The 14,871-nt window shown below is 44.6% G+C and overlaps 1 protein-coding gene across 1 annotated transcript in view; it reads right to left on the minus strand.

The window, feature by feature from the left end:
- dcc (DCC netrin 1 receptor) overlaps positions 1–14,871 on the minus strand; it is a 280,927-nt gene that overhangs the window by 161,073 nt on the left and 104,983 nt on the right. The window contains exons 4-5 of the mRNA XM_011482137.3: positions 4,456–4,606; positions 2,988–3,124 (exon numbers count right to left, since the gene is read on the minus strand). Coding sequence (XP_011480439.1) covers positions 2,988–3,124; positions 4,456–4,606 — 288 coding nt within the window. The remainder of the gene's footprint in view (positions 1–2,987; positions 3,125–4,455; positions 4,607–14,871) is intronic.

Consider the following 14,871-nt stretch of genomic DNA (forward strand, 5'->3'; position numbering starts at 1 on the left):
GACTCTGGGAGCGTGGACTCTAGGACTGTGGACTCTGGGAGCGTGGACTCTGGGAGCGTGGACTCTAGGACTATGGACTCTGGGAGCGTGAAATCTGGGAGCGTGGACTCTGGGAGCGTGGACTCTAGGACTGTGGACTCTGGGAGCGTGGACTCTAGGACTATGGACTCTGGGAGCGTGGACTCTGGGAGCGTGGACTCTGGGAGCGTGGACTCTGGGAGCGTGGACTCTAGGACTGTGGACTCTGGGAGCGTGGACTCTAGGATATGGACTCTGGGAGCTTGGACTCTAGGACTACGGACTCTGGGAGCGTGAAATCTGGGAGCGTGGACTCTGGGAGAGTGGACTCTAGGACTATGGACTCTGGGAGCGTGGACTCTGGGAGCGTGGACTCTAGGACTATGGACTCTGGGAGCGTGGACTCTGGGAGCGTTCCAGGCCATTCTCATGCATCTCCACAGCTGCAGGTAGGCTGCCTGTCTCAGCAGGCCGCCTTAGCTGGCGCCTAGCAGCTGACTGTTCAACTAAAACAAAGCATTGTGAGGACTCACAGCGGGAGCTGACCATGGTGCTAAAGCAGTGTGATTTCTGCCCAGTGCTGTAAGTGTCAAAGTCTGTGGTTTTTACGTGGTTCATTTCTGATACATCTGCGATAATTTAATGAGAATTTGAATGTAAATCCACAGGACAAGCCTGCATCTCATCAGACATCGTCTTCCCAAAGACAGAAACCAGAACTGAGGCTGTGCAGCAAACATGAAACTAATGACCATCTTTCAGGTGTCAACATGCGGCTGTTCACACAGAGTCCTGTATGTTGGAAACATCATGTGATGTCCGTGGGCCATTTTGACAACAGGATAACACAGAAAATGAACGAGAAGCAAAAACAGAAGCACCCACCCGAGACACACAGACAAAGAAATAAAGGGGGGGGGACTGAGAACCTAGAGGTTCATTTGCAGATTTGCCCCTGAGAGTTGAACAAACAACAGCTGCTTCTGTTTGATTTCAGCAGGCTTTGCTCTCAAAAAACAGACACTGCTGTGTCTGTTTGCAGAATTATTAGTGTGGAGAAATGAGTCTAATAAACCGGACTGCGAGGTCCTGTACGTCCGCCAAAAATGGGTCCAGAAGAGGTTTTTGTGTTGATCCGGTTTGAGGGAAATAAACGTTTTTGTGTGTAATTTAATGCAGGACCTATCAAACTCCTTTCAATGGAAATATAATTTATTTATGTATTTATTTATTCATGATTCATTATTGGAGTGGACATCCTGATTGTATTTCACAACTCAAATGGATTTTTACAAACAGAAACACATGTACTCATATTCACATCTAGGAACAATTTAAAATCAATCAATCAATCTATGACACATTTTTTTTAACTGTGGAAGGAAGCTGGAGTAAACCCCCACATGCACAAGCAGAACATGCACACTCCGCACAGAAGGGTCCCAGTGGGGTTTTGAACTTGAACCTTCCTGCTGTGGGGCAAGGGTGCTAACCGCTCCACCACCTTGCAGTCCTGGTATTTTGAAAACATTCTATATTACAATAAGTCACATAAGAGCAATAGCTGTGGAGCAGCGGCAGCTGAGCAGCAGTCAGACAATACATACAAAGATATTTTATTTATGAGAACTTCCTGAAGCAAATGTCGATTTCATATTTTATGACGGCATTTGATTCCGGTTGTGTTTCTGCTTCCCTCAGACTGTCAGCAGAGAGATGCAGACCAATTTAATTCCATTTTGTTTATTTTGTTTTGGGGGCACGTCAGGCTGTTAACAATCTCCAGTCAGATTTCTTAATGCCTTCAGCGACAGTGAGAGGTACTTGTTTTCTGTTGCTGCTGCTTGTTTTTCACAGAAAACTCAGACTCTTTATGTTCCTGGGTTCTGTTAGAACTAACGTGTATTTAGCTGACCTGAACTGCATGAATCACAGCGGAGTAGGACAACAAGTCTGAACACACCGGGCGCGGCTCGCGCATCAAATTGGAGTCTGCCGCCTCTCTTTTGACAGGCGGCAGATTTACTGATTGACGGCTCTCCGTCTGCCGGGCAGCCAACCGCTTCAACAGTGCGTTGCTCACTCGTCCACTTGCTGATCTGAGTTGCTGGAGACCGTCCCACTTACTGTTTGGGGAAGGCGAGGTACACCCTGGACGGGTCACCAGCCTGTCAAAGAGTCCATGGCGCTGCAGCTAGCAAACGCCGCCGCCCAGGGTCCGGCCGGACTGCGGGTGCTGTTGTAGCGGCTGCGATCGCTGGTGACCTGTCCAGTGTGTATCCCGTCTTCGCCCACCAGGAACTTGGACACCCTTCGGTAACCCCAGCAGGTTAAGAAAATGGAAGATCGAGAGAAAAATCCCTGCATCGAGCGGCCATATTGGATATATTGTCCTTCACTTTGATCGAGTCGCTGAAAACGTCACGTGCCCAAAGCTGAATCCCTGATTGGACCTCAGATCACATCCGTACATTGACTTAATATTGAAACTGGTAGCCCCGACGCTCAAGTGCCGTCTGGTGTGAACGCACCTTAAAACTCCTGTCTGTCATCAATTAGACCAACATGACAAATCTTTTTCCAGAAAATACAGGCAGGCCGTGTTCAGACTTGACAAAAACAGGATTAGCTTGACTCACATCTTTGCTATAAACATGACACAAAATTCACAATAATAGAAAACTAATTTGGCATTGATTCTTTTAGGGAACGCAGGATCAAATGGAGATAGAGGAACTGCAGAGGAAATGTCCTGCAGAAACGCTGCCCATTTCAAACACTTTAGTTTTGCTCAGAGAAAATATTTTTCTTCTGTTCATTCTGCATGAACCTGTAAAAAAAGCCCACACTTCATTCAAAGACGTCAAACAAAACGCCACAAGAGTCTGTTTTGTTTTAAACCTCCGTCCAGGAATGACTACAGCCTCTGCTTTGCAGCAACCTCTCCAACCGGATCGGCGTCTGCTCACCTAGAACGCTGAGCTCTGCTTGTGCCGTGATGTTGTGGTTTTTGTTGGTGGCTGTACAGCTGTAAGTGCCAGAGTCGTCGTCGGTGACGCTCCTGATGATCAGATTGCTGCCTGCAAGCAGAGAATACTTCTTGTTCCTGTGTAGAAAGAGAGAAAGACAGTGTTCACATTTTTCTTTGCATTCTGCGTAATTTAGTGTGCATTCAGACTGGAAAAGTCCGCTGTTCTGGGCCGAGTCCTCTTAATTTGGTCCAGATCAAGTCCTGAACTTTGCGTTTGGTCTGTATACAGACTGTAGTCAATCAGACTTTCCTGTTTCAAACCAAAAATTGCAAACAAAACCATGTGACTAAAGACCTTTATACTCATTGGGCAGGAATTTCAAGGGTGGGGCAAAGAGAAAAGGAATAATAGTTGCGATAGTTCACTGATTCAAACTTTCTATTTCACTGACCAATTCTAGACGTCTGTATCAACGTCAGGTACAACACTGTACTCTGGTACAGTGGAGGCGTGCTGCGGGGCGGTTACTGAGGAGGCTATGAAGGCTATGAAGATTCGCTGATGAATGTTTATGTTATGTAGATTTTCCGGAAAACTGTGACAACTGATGTGTGTCACGTTAAAGGTTGTTTTAATGAGTCTGCATAGGTTTTGTACAATTAGTGAAGCCTGTTGAGATGAGTCTGTTGTAATATTGGGCTGTATAAATAAAACTGAATGCAGATAATTGGTTGCTTCTTTCATAATCTGTTTACATCACGTTCCCAGAGCAGTTCCTAGTCCCGGTCTCTGTATTCAGACTGAAAATTTGTTCCGATTATCGGAGAATAGAAACTCTGTTTCACTTTTATCCAACCAGATGTGTCCAGTCTGAACAAAACCCTAAATCTTAAAGCTACAAGTCATGAAGTTTCATATTATTCTACTGCAAAAACAACTAATTACGACCGAAACAAACTGGCAGCGCTTTGACAGTTTATGGTAAAGTGTTGAGTCTGGACCTTGATATAGACCTTCTGTGGTTTTATTCAACCAGTCTGTGGACTTTTTCAAAGTCTGTGTCCAGCTGTTGAGTGACTGCTGATGTTTGCATTTTTATTTTCTTTAGTATTTAAGATCTACTTATTAAAAAGGCTCAACAGTGACAATGAATTTGCAGCAACTGTGTGTCTAAAAGGTGTGTCCATGGTAACAAAAGGAAATATTAATTATAGCAGTAATGCGCCCCACTAATGTGCTCTCAACAGCTTAATTAGGTTTTATGGCACAGAGGAACAAGAAATATAATCCACCAGAGACAGACAGTTCCATTCAGTCAATCCGTGGTTAAACGTCCTCTTTCATTTAGTTTTTAGACAAACCCCCACAGAACACCATCACTATGCAGAGTGAAAATGATGCACTGAGACTGGACTCTTGCAGTTGTCATTTTCAAAAACATCTATAGAAAAAGGAAGACACAGACCAGCTTTGAATCCCTTCGTCTCCTCTCCTCCACTGGATGCTCGGCGTTGGGTAGCCAGAGGCAGAGCACTCCAGCACAGCATCCGTCCCCAGCAGAGCTGTCACTCTGGATGGACGCTGGAGGAACTGGATGTTCCTGCTCACACCAGGTTCTGAGAAAGAGTGAAAAAGGACAAAACATCGTCAAGAGGTGACACTCTTCCTCTGAAATTCACTGGACGGACACAAACAGCGTGGTGGTGCAGCGGTGCCTGAAAGCAGAAATCAGGAGAGACCCACTGAGATCAGATATGTCTTTTCATTCAGCACAGTGAACCCACAGGGCAACAGCATCTGCACTGTAGCCATTTGACATTTGACTAACACAAAAATAACACAACGTGTGCTCAATTTGAACAAAAACCCAAAGATGGCTCAGGAAGTAACACAGCAACCAGCAGCCATATGACAAAGTGAAGACAATCGATGAACACATGCAGATCAGATACGACCCACAGGTCAGCATCTTTATTTCTGAGCAGTTTTCAAACTTCAGTTTTCCTGATTCTTTATTCCTGGTTTTGAGTTTGACAACAAATGACAGACATTAATCATGAGGACAACAACCTAACACTCCTTTTTGAGAAGTCCAAGTCCACGAGTTTAAAAATGATCTAAAAGCAGCAACAGGAGGAAAAACACAGCTGCGTTAAATGCATAACAAACTGAGTAAAATATGCAGTTTGAAATGCATCAAAGATCAGGACTGCATGGCAAATTTAAATCTGTGGATGTAAAAAGCAAAAAATGCATGTATAGAAATGATTTAAGGTACTTGAAGGTGGAGATATGTGCTGGAAAAAAGAGAAAAAAAAACTAAGCATCGGCTAAGTAGGTATAATTAGAAGATCATCAAACTGCATTCTTGAGTGTTTTTGTTTTTGTAATCTGATTGCCTTGAATAGAGCTGCTAAATGATTGAGTGAAAAGGTTTGGCTCTGCTTTTGAACACATTCATTTCACTGTGTTTCCAATACATGCAAATTGAAGGCCCCAATCAGCACTGGATGAAAACAAAACTCCTCCGTGCCTCTATGGGAACACAACCCTCCCTGCAGCTCCTAAATATGCAGGCTTGTTCCTGCTTCTGCAGTGGCTGCAGGTGAACGTGCACGGCTGTTCTCATGTGAAAAAACGGCAGCAGTCGCAGAGTGAACCTCTCCCCTCAGACAGGATGGTCTCCAACTCTTGGGAATAATACACAGTACATGAGTCAAAGTCGGGGCCCGCGGGCCACATCCAGCCCGCCCCGCAATCCTATCCCGCCCGCAAGATCATTTTATATTATTGGTAATAATGGCCCGGCGAAATGTAGAGCTGGTAACATATTCACTACAGATCCCACAATGCAGTGCTTCAGCTTTCCCAACCAAATATAACGGTGGCATCAATGTCACTACGGATCCCACAATGCATTGCTTCAGCTGATGTGGGGAACACTGGCCCCCACGATGCCAAAGAGAAAAAGTTGATTCTTAAAACAAAGACTTTAAGACCCGATTTGAGGCAGAATAAATGTTTCTGACATCACTGCTGAACCTGTTTGTCTCATTGGTAGAGCAAATGTGGCGGTAATGAAAGAATAGAATCTAAGACGGCACCATGAGACGAACATCAAATACAGACTTTGCTGAGAAGCCGAGAAGAGTTTTGCTTGCTTAGAATTTGGGCAATTTTGACAGGATACTTTTTTATGAAGAACAAAATCTTTTGATATATTTAAAATGTGAGTTTATTTTCATATAGAATGACATAAGAGTGAAGAATGTCAGTGTTTTTTACTTTTACGGTTTAATAATAATAATAATAATCCATTTTATTTAAAGCGCCTTTCATGAAACCCAAGGACACTTTACGAAACAAAGACAAAAAGAGACATTAAAAGCAGAATAAATATAAAAGACAAAATCAGAAGTGAATCAGGATGGGAAGGCAGAAATAAACAGATGAGTTTTGAGTTTAGATCTGAAAGTTGGAAGAGAGTCTATGTTACGGAGATCAGGAGGGAATTCCAGAGTTTGGGAGCCGAGCAGCTGAAAGGTTTGGGTTCCCATGGTGACGAGGCGGACGGACAGAGAGCTGAACGGAGGGGGACAGAAGAGAACGGGAGGGGGTTTTGATATGGAGGAGGTGGGAGAGATGAGGAGGAGCCAGGTTATGGAGGGCCTTAAAGGTGAACAGGAGGAGTTTGAATTGGATTCTGGAGGTTCTGGGAAACCAGTGCAGCTGGTGGAGAACCGGGGTGATATGACTGAAGGAGGGGGTCAGTAAGACTTGTGGCTTTGGAGAGGGTGGAGTTGGAACCAACGAGAAGTAGCTCGGTTTTATCACTACTGAGTTTGAGAAGGTTTGAAGTGAACCAGTTTTTGATTTCAGATAGACAGGAGTGGAGGGAGGAGGGACGAAGAGAGGAATCATCTTTGCTTGATACATAGAGGTGGGTGTCATCGGCAAAACAGTGAAAATTAACATAAAATTTACGGAAGATATTGCCAAGGGGAAGAAGATAAGTAATGAAAAGAAGAGGACCAAGGACAGAACCTTGGGGGACACCAGAATAGACAGAGGAAGGCTGAGATTTAAAGGATTTAAGCTGAATGAATTGGGTTCGGTCAGAGAGGTAGGAGTGGATTCAACGAAGGGGGGTGGAGGTGATGCCGAGGGGGAGGAGGATGGAGTGAGAGATGGTATCAAAGGCTGCAGGTGGTCCAGGAGGATGAGGATGGTAAGGAGCCCAGAGTCAGCTGCAATGAGGAGGTCATTGGTGATCTTGAACAGAGCAGTCTCAGTGTTGTGGGGGGGGGGGGCGAAACCGGACTGAATAGGTTCCAGGAGATTATTAAATTGTTTATTTTAAATGATCATAAAGTTGAGAGGCGACTATTTTCTCAAGAATTTTTGAAATGAAGGGAAGGTTGGAAATTGGACGGAGATTACTGAATAAGTTGGGATCTGAAGCAGGTTTTTTCAGGATGGGTTTAACAGCTGCCATTTTAAAAAGTGATGGGACAGTACCAGATGACAGTGAGGAGTGAATAATGGCAGCCATGAGCAGAAGGAGAGTGGGGGGGGCAGGCTATAACTAAGGATGTTGGGAGGGGATCGAGAAAACAGGTGGTGGGTTTGGATGTTAGGAGGAGGGAGGAAATATTGTTATCAGGCAGTTAAAAGGAAGAAAACATGTGATTGAGAGAGAGCCGGAGTGTCTGGACAAAATTCCACACATGTACGAGAAGAACATGCAACCTCCACACAGGAGGAACCCAACTGGGATTTGAACCAGGGACTTTAAGCTGCTGGGTGAGGATGCTGACCACTACACCACCATGCAGCCACCCCTGTTTTTCTGAGGTCATGAATCTCAGCAGGGTCTTTAGAAAAAAGGATTTCTTTATCCTAACAGGAACATTAAAGGAAGAAGATAAATAAAATAGATACATGGAGAGGCTTGAAATAAGCATTTCAAATAAAGTTCCTGTGAAAATAGAAAATACATTTCCAGCATGCAGATCACTAAAGATTCCTCATTTCTGAATTCCTAGTGAAATGATTCCCCATTGCTGCTATTAGACAGAGCGTCACCAATGTTATTAGGATTCATCGACTATAAAAGATAAATGACTGTCTTTAACAAATTTAATGGACCAGGTAAGAGATGGAAAGAAGGACCTAGATTGTTGTGAGTGGAGTCTGAAAGGTGGTGGGACACTCCAAGAGCATCCACAGCTCCATCAGACTGTAGCTGTTCAAGCAGGTATTTGTAGGTAGACCGAACAAAAGTAGACCAACAGCGCTGGTTTTTGCTCTCATGAGATGAAGACACGGATCTGAAACAGTTTCTAAAAACACAAAACATCCACATAAAGATTATTGCACGTTATTCCGGACTCCGGGTTCCGGTTAACGGTGTCTCAGTGTCGTGTTGTTGTCTGCAGCCAGGTTCTCTAGATACACAAGGATCTCTACACAATTCTTGGAAGCTGAACAAATCCCAGTTCTTGCCTTGCTCGGCTACACAAAGTGTTGCATATCGGCTCAAAGCTGCTTTTCTCCACGTCTGAATCTGTTGGAAATAAGTCTGTGTTGAAAAGCGTGTGTTATTATGCTGTTGGAGGCAACAGCTTCAGTATTAAAAGAATCAAAGCTGAATTCATTGAACACTGCGCTTTGACAAAACTGGTCCTGCTGCTGCTCACTAAAGTCACATGATTCACTATTCGATGAAAACTTGTTCTTGAATTTACAATGTGTGCAATGTATGATGCAGCAAAAATTGTACGTTTAGTTTTTTGCACACATATGACAGACTTAACGCATCCTTCACCAGGTTTTCTCATCAAACATTTAGTCGTTCATTTCTAGTTCTGTCACAGAGAACCAGACCCCTGATTGAAGCTCCAAGGGGTAGGGCCCAAAACGACAGGCAGGCTTGTGTGTGTGGGACGGTGCTGCAGGCGTGTCAGTGTGGTGTGCAGTGGTGCAGGTAAATGAGCGTCTGCTGATTGTGTTTTAATATTGTATGCAGCCCCATAGTCACACCAGGCCGCAGCAGGCCTGATGGGAAGCATTTGGGATGTTGACCTCAAATACCAGCCGGAGTTAAGAGTATTCTAGGAGAGGTAGAACCTCTGCAACTGTTGAATGATGCAACAACAAAACACAGAAAAAAATGTAGTCACAAACCTTCACTGTTGGTGAACTGGGAGAAAAGAGAGAGAACGGTGAAGTAAGACAAGTAAGCACAGACCTGTGGGATAAGCTCCCTTAAACTGAGTTCACACCTGATTCACCTGATTTCAATGTCAATGGTACAGACGCCAAATGTGAACCTTGGCGAGGTTGCTGCGTCAACCAATCAGGGACTCCGTTTAGGGCACGTGACGTGTTCAGTGACTCGCTCACCAGGTGGAGTACCAACCAACGTTGACGATCGGTGTGACCGTCCTCGTCTTGGACTTCCATCCGTCCTTTTTCTCAACCTGCTGTTTCCCTTTCGGGGTGCCGGGGTTGCCGGAGCCCATCCCAGTTACTGTTGGGCGAAGGCGTGGTAAACCCTGGACAGGACGCCAGCCTGTTGCAGGGTCCACGGGGCTGGAGCGATCATGCTGGCTACGCCGGGCTCCGGGTACATGGAGGGCTGATTACAACAGGCGGGAAACTGTGCAATAAGGGATGCTAACATATGTGTTTTGGCATTCATAAGAAGTTTGTGGTCAATATTTTTTGGATAGCGCAGAAGTGTTCCTGCTGTGTTTTGTGTTGTATTACAGCATTCTGCACGTGATGGTTCTTGATCTAACTTTTTTGTAAAGTTTGATATTGAGAATGATCCCCATTGGTGGCGTAAAAGTAAATGTTGGAAGTCTGTTATAATGGTAAATCTTTATAAGCCACTTTATTTAGTTGTATTTTAAATCATTACTGCACCACCATGTCACAAATGTAGATAAAAGAACCTCAAAATGAGTTTTTTACAGCAGTTACTAAGTTAGGCTAAAAATAGATCAACTGGATTAAATTAATTACAAATCATGAATAAATAATCGCACAAAAAATTAATCGCATGACTATGAATTTTTTATTTTTGACCCCCCCCTTATGCTGCAGACTGAGAAAGGAGCCAGTTAGAGCTGTCCACGTGATCCGTGCACGCTCATTGCTGCAGCCTGACTGTTAGAAATGAGGAAATTGGCCAATCAGAGTGTAGTTTGTGCGGACGTCCTCCTGGTGTCTTAGGACGTTCTAGTCATTAGTGAGGTGTTACTTTCAGTGAGAACTAATGACTAGAGTGGGGGGTAAGGGTGCCGTACGACAGCATCACCTGTACGTTATTAGACCATAAAACTTACATCACAGTACACGTGTCCCATGTGTAACAAATGTACGTACCGTTAACTTAAAGACACACCTGCACTGTCCTGAAGATGTAGCCCCTCCCCTCTACGACCCTCTACGGACTAGAACAACCCTAAAACCACGTGTGACTAAAGCTATGCTGTCACATCCAAGCAAATGGATTTTTTCCATTCCATGGTGACTTAACAAACGACGATATTCACAAACCATTTTTCAGAAAACCTTTGAGCTCCTCTTTCCCGCCTCCTACATTCTTTGGTTTTTGTCAGTTATAGTTTGGTTTGGGTCATGTTCTGCCTTGAACCGTCCCCTTTTGTCGGTTTCAGGTTCCTACAGCACACATTTCCTGCCACTCTGTCAGAGACACTGAGACTTTTTTTCTGAAATCCTATCTTAATCCATCTCTTTGCAGATCCCTCTCTTCACAAGATCTCAGCCAGTTCTTGTGGTAAAATGTCTGATCATGCATTTGCATTTGTTGATTCTTTTTACCTTTCTGGGACACTAGAAAAGAAAAACCTGGAATGTTCTGTAACCATTAAATAAAAAAGGAACAAGTGGAACAAGAGGTTTATCATTGACTGTCAAATGTAAATGCTTATCAAAAGGTTTGGGTCATGTCCACATCCACACACTCAAATTTAACAAACACACTTGTTGGATGCAAAAACCTTCACACAGACATACACAACACAAATACATATCAGCACTTACATAAGACCAAACAAACATGACAAGCGTGTTTCATCCCTCCATGTCTGCAGATGATCTATTAGGGCAAAGGTGAGCAGGCACCTGTGTTAAGGTGAGTGTTGGAGTTGGAGTGCCTGGTTACCCCCACACCAAGACCCCAGACATAGGCGAGGCAGCAGTGGCAGCCAGGGGTCTCCAGACACCCGTGCAGAGAAGCAGATCGAGGGAATCCGCCCCCCGAGTGACAGCGTCAGACACATCAGCCACTCAGACACCCAGACCACGGCCGGAAAGACCGCCAAAGGAGCCAACGACTCTACCTCTGCACCTCTGCACAGGTAGTAGACGTATGTCTGTCACTCCCATACAATTACCTTCTTATACCAAAAGTCTGTAAAGTGAAACAAAGATTGTGTTTACGACATCCACTGGGTTTTTGACAATGCCCCCAACTTTACATCACATAAAACTAACACGTATTTTAGCAACTGTAAGAGACTGAAATATCTTTCAATACGTTATGCTTGACCTGCAAAACAGAAAATAAGATGTCCAGACACGGGCCTTTAATCTTTAATCGGACAGATGCCTCTTTGTGGTAAGTGGTTCAAATTCAAAATTCAGCACTGTTACCCTGCACTTTAAAAGTAACTGTTAGCATTCAGGCTTTAAGACTCAGACTTTCTAATGGGCATCGTTCCAGACAAAGTACTGCCTGAGGTTATAAACACTGACTCTTTCACAACAAACACGTCAACAAAGCTACTTGCACACCTGTACGTGCTAACTTAAATATGCTCGCCCACAGGCCTGCCCTGGGCAAAATGGTCCTCAAGGAGCATTGAGAAAATGTCATTTTGGAATAAAATATGACATCACCATCAAACCTTCAGCAAAACAGACATGCTGCAGTATAAATATACTTCAGATAACTGATCCATTCTTTTGAAATGATGAAAAGATGAAGGTGCTGAGGTTCTCTTTGGGAGGGACCAGAATGGATCAGGAATGAGGACATCAGAGGGACAGCACATGGAAGAGGTTCTGGAGATAAAGTCAGAGTGAGATGGTTGGGACATGTCCAGATGAGAGACTGAAGGATGCTGAGTCCAGAGCTGCCAGAGGTCTAAAGGAAGACCAGAGAGGATGATTCTGGATGCAGAGAAGGAAGACATGAAGGTAGCTGCTGGTAGAAGATGAAGAAGACATGAAGGTAGCTGCTGGTAGAGGATGATGAAGACATGAAAGTAGCTGCTGGTAGAGGATGATGAAGACATGAAAGTAGCTGCTGGTAGAGGATGATGAAGACATGAAAGTAGCTGCTGGTAGAGGATGTAGAAGACATGAAGGTAGTTGCTGGTAGAAGATGATGAAGACATGAAGGTAGCTGCTGGTAGAGGATGATGAAGACATGAAGGTAGCTGCTGGTAGAAGATGAAGAAGAGATGAAGGTAGCTGCTGGTAGAGGATGATGAAGACATGAAGGTAGCTGCTGGTAGAAGATGAAGAAGAGATGAAGGTAGCTGCTGGTAGAGGATGATGAAGACATGAAAGTAGCTGCTGGTAGAGGATGTAGAAGACATGAAAGTAGCTGCTGGTAGAAGATGAAGAAGAGATGAAGGTAGCTGCTGGTAGATGATGAAGACATGAAAGTAGCTGCTGGTAGAGGATGATGAAGACATAAGGGTAGCTGCTGGTAGAGGATGATGAAGACATGAAGGTAGCTGCTGGTATAGGATGAAGACATGAAGATAGCTGCTGGTAGAGGATGAAGACATGAAGGTAGCTGCTGGTAGAGGATGATGATGACATGAAGGTAGCTGCTGGTAGAGGATGATGAAGACATGAAGGTAGCTGCTGGTAGAAGATGAAGAAGAGATGAAGGTAGCTGCTGGTAGAGGATGATGAAGACATGAAGGTAGCTGCTGGTAGAAGATGAAGAAGAGATGAAGGTAGCTGCTGGTAGAGGATGATGAAGACATGAAGGTAGCTGCTGGTAGAAGATGAAGAAGAGATGAAGGTAGCTGCTGGTAGAGGATGATGAAGACATGAAGGTAGCTGCTGGTAGAAGATGAAGAAGAGATGAAGGTAGCTGCTGGTAGAGGATGATGAAGACATGAAAGTAGCTGCTGGTAGAGGATGAAGACATGAAGGTAGCTGCTGGTAGAGGATGATGAAGACATGAAGGTAGCTGCTGGTAGAGGATGATGAAGACATGAAAGTAGCTGCTGGTAGAGGATGATGAAGACATGAAAGTAGCTGCTGGTAGAGGATGTAGAAGACATGAAGGTAGTTGCTGGTAGAGGATGATGAAGACATGAAGGTAGCTGCTGGTAGAGTATGAAGACATGAAGGTAGCTGCTGGTAGAGGATGATGAAGACATGAAAGTAGCTGCTGGTAGAAGATGAAGAAGAGATGAAGGTAGCTGCTGGTAGAGGATGATGAAGACATGAAAGTAGCTGCTGGTAGAAGATGAAGAAGAGATGAAGGTAGCTGCTGGTAGAGGATGAAGACATGAAGGTAGCTGCTGGTAGAGGATGATGAAGACATGAAAGTAGCTGCTGGTAGAAGATGAAGAAGAGATAAAGGTAGCTGCTGGTAGAAGATGAAGAAGAGATGAAGGTAGCTGCTGGTAGAGGATGATGAAGACATGAAAGTAGCTGCTGGTAGAGGATGATGAAGACATAAGGGTAGCTGCTGGTAGAGGATGATGAAGACATGAAGGTAGCTGCTGGTAGAGGATGAAGACATGAAGGTAGCTGCTGGTAGAAGATGAAGAAGAGATGAAGGTAGCTGCTGGTAGAGGATGATGAAGACATGAAGTAGCTGCTGGTAGGAGATGATGAAGACATAAGGTAGCTGCTGGTAGAGGATGAAGACATGAAGGTAGCTGCTGGTAGAGGATGATGAAGACATGAAGGTAGCTGCTGGTAGAGGATGATGAAGACATGAAGGTAGCTGCTGGTAGAGGATGATGAAGACATGAAGGTAGCTGCTGGTAGAGGATGATGAAGACATGAAGGTAGCTGCTGGTAGAGGATGAAGACATGAAGGTAGCTGCTGGTAGAGGATGATGAAGACATGAAGGTAGCTGCTGGTAGAAGATGAAGAAGAGATGAAGGTAGCTGCTGGTAGAGGATGATGAAGACATGAAGGTAGCTGCTGGTAGAAGATGAAGAAGAGATGAAGGTAGCTGCTGGTAGAGGATGATGAAGACATGAAGGTAGCTGCTGGTAGAAGATGAAGAAGAGATGAAGGTAGCTGCTGGTAGAGGATGATGAAGACATGAAGGTAGCTGCTGGTAGAGATGATGAAGACATGAAGGTAGCTGCTGGTAGAGGATGATGAAGACATGAAGGTAGCTGCTGGTAGAGGATGATGAAGACATGAAGGTAGCTGCTGGTAGAGGATGATGAAGACATGAAGGTAGCTGCTGGTAGAGGATGATGAAGACATGAAGGTAGCTGCTGGTAGAGGATGATGAAGACATGAAGGTAGCTGCTGGTAGAGGATGATGAAGACATGAAGGTAGCTGCTGGTAGAGGATGATGAAGACATGAAGGTAGCTGCTGGTAGAGGATGATGAAGACATGAAGGTAGCTGCTGGTAGAGGATGAAGACATGAAGGTAGCTGCTGGTAGAGGATGATGAAGACATGAAGGTAGCTGCTGGTAGAGGATGATGAAGACATGAAGGTAGCTGCTGGTAGAGGATGAAGACATGAAGGTAGCTGCTGGTAGAGGATGATGAAGACATGAAGGTAGCTGCTGGTAGAGGATGATGAAGACATGAAGGTAGCTGCTGGTAGAGGATGATGAAGACATGAAG

This window comes from Oryzias latipes, chromosome 12, assembly GCF_002234675.1.
Source record: "Oryzias latipes chromosome 12, ASM223467v1".
Taxonomy (NCBI): Eukaryota; Metazoa; Chordata; class Actinopteri; order Beloniformes; family Adrianichthyidae; genus Oryzias; species Oryzias latipes.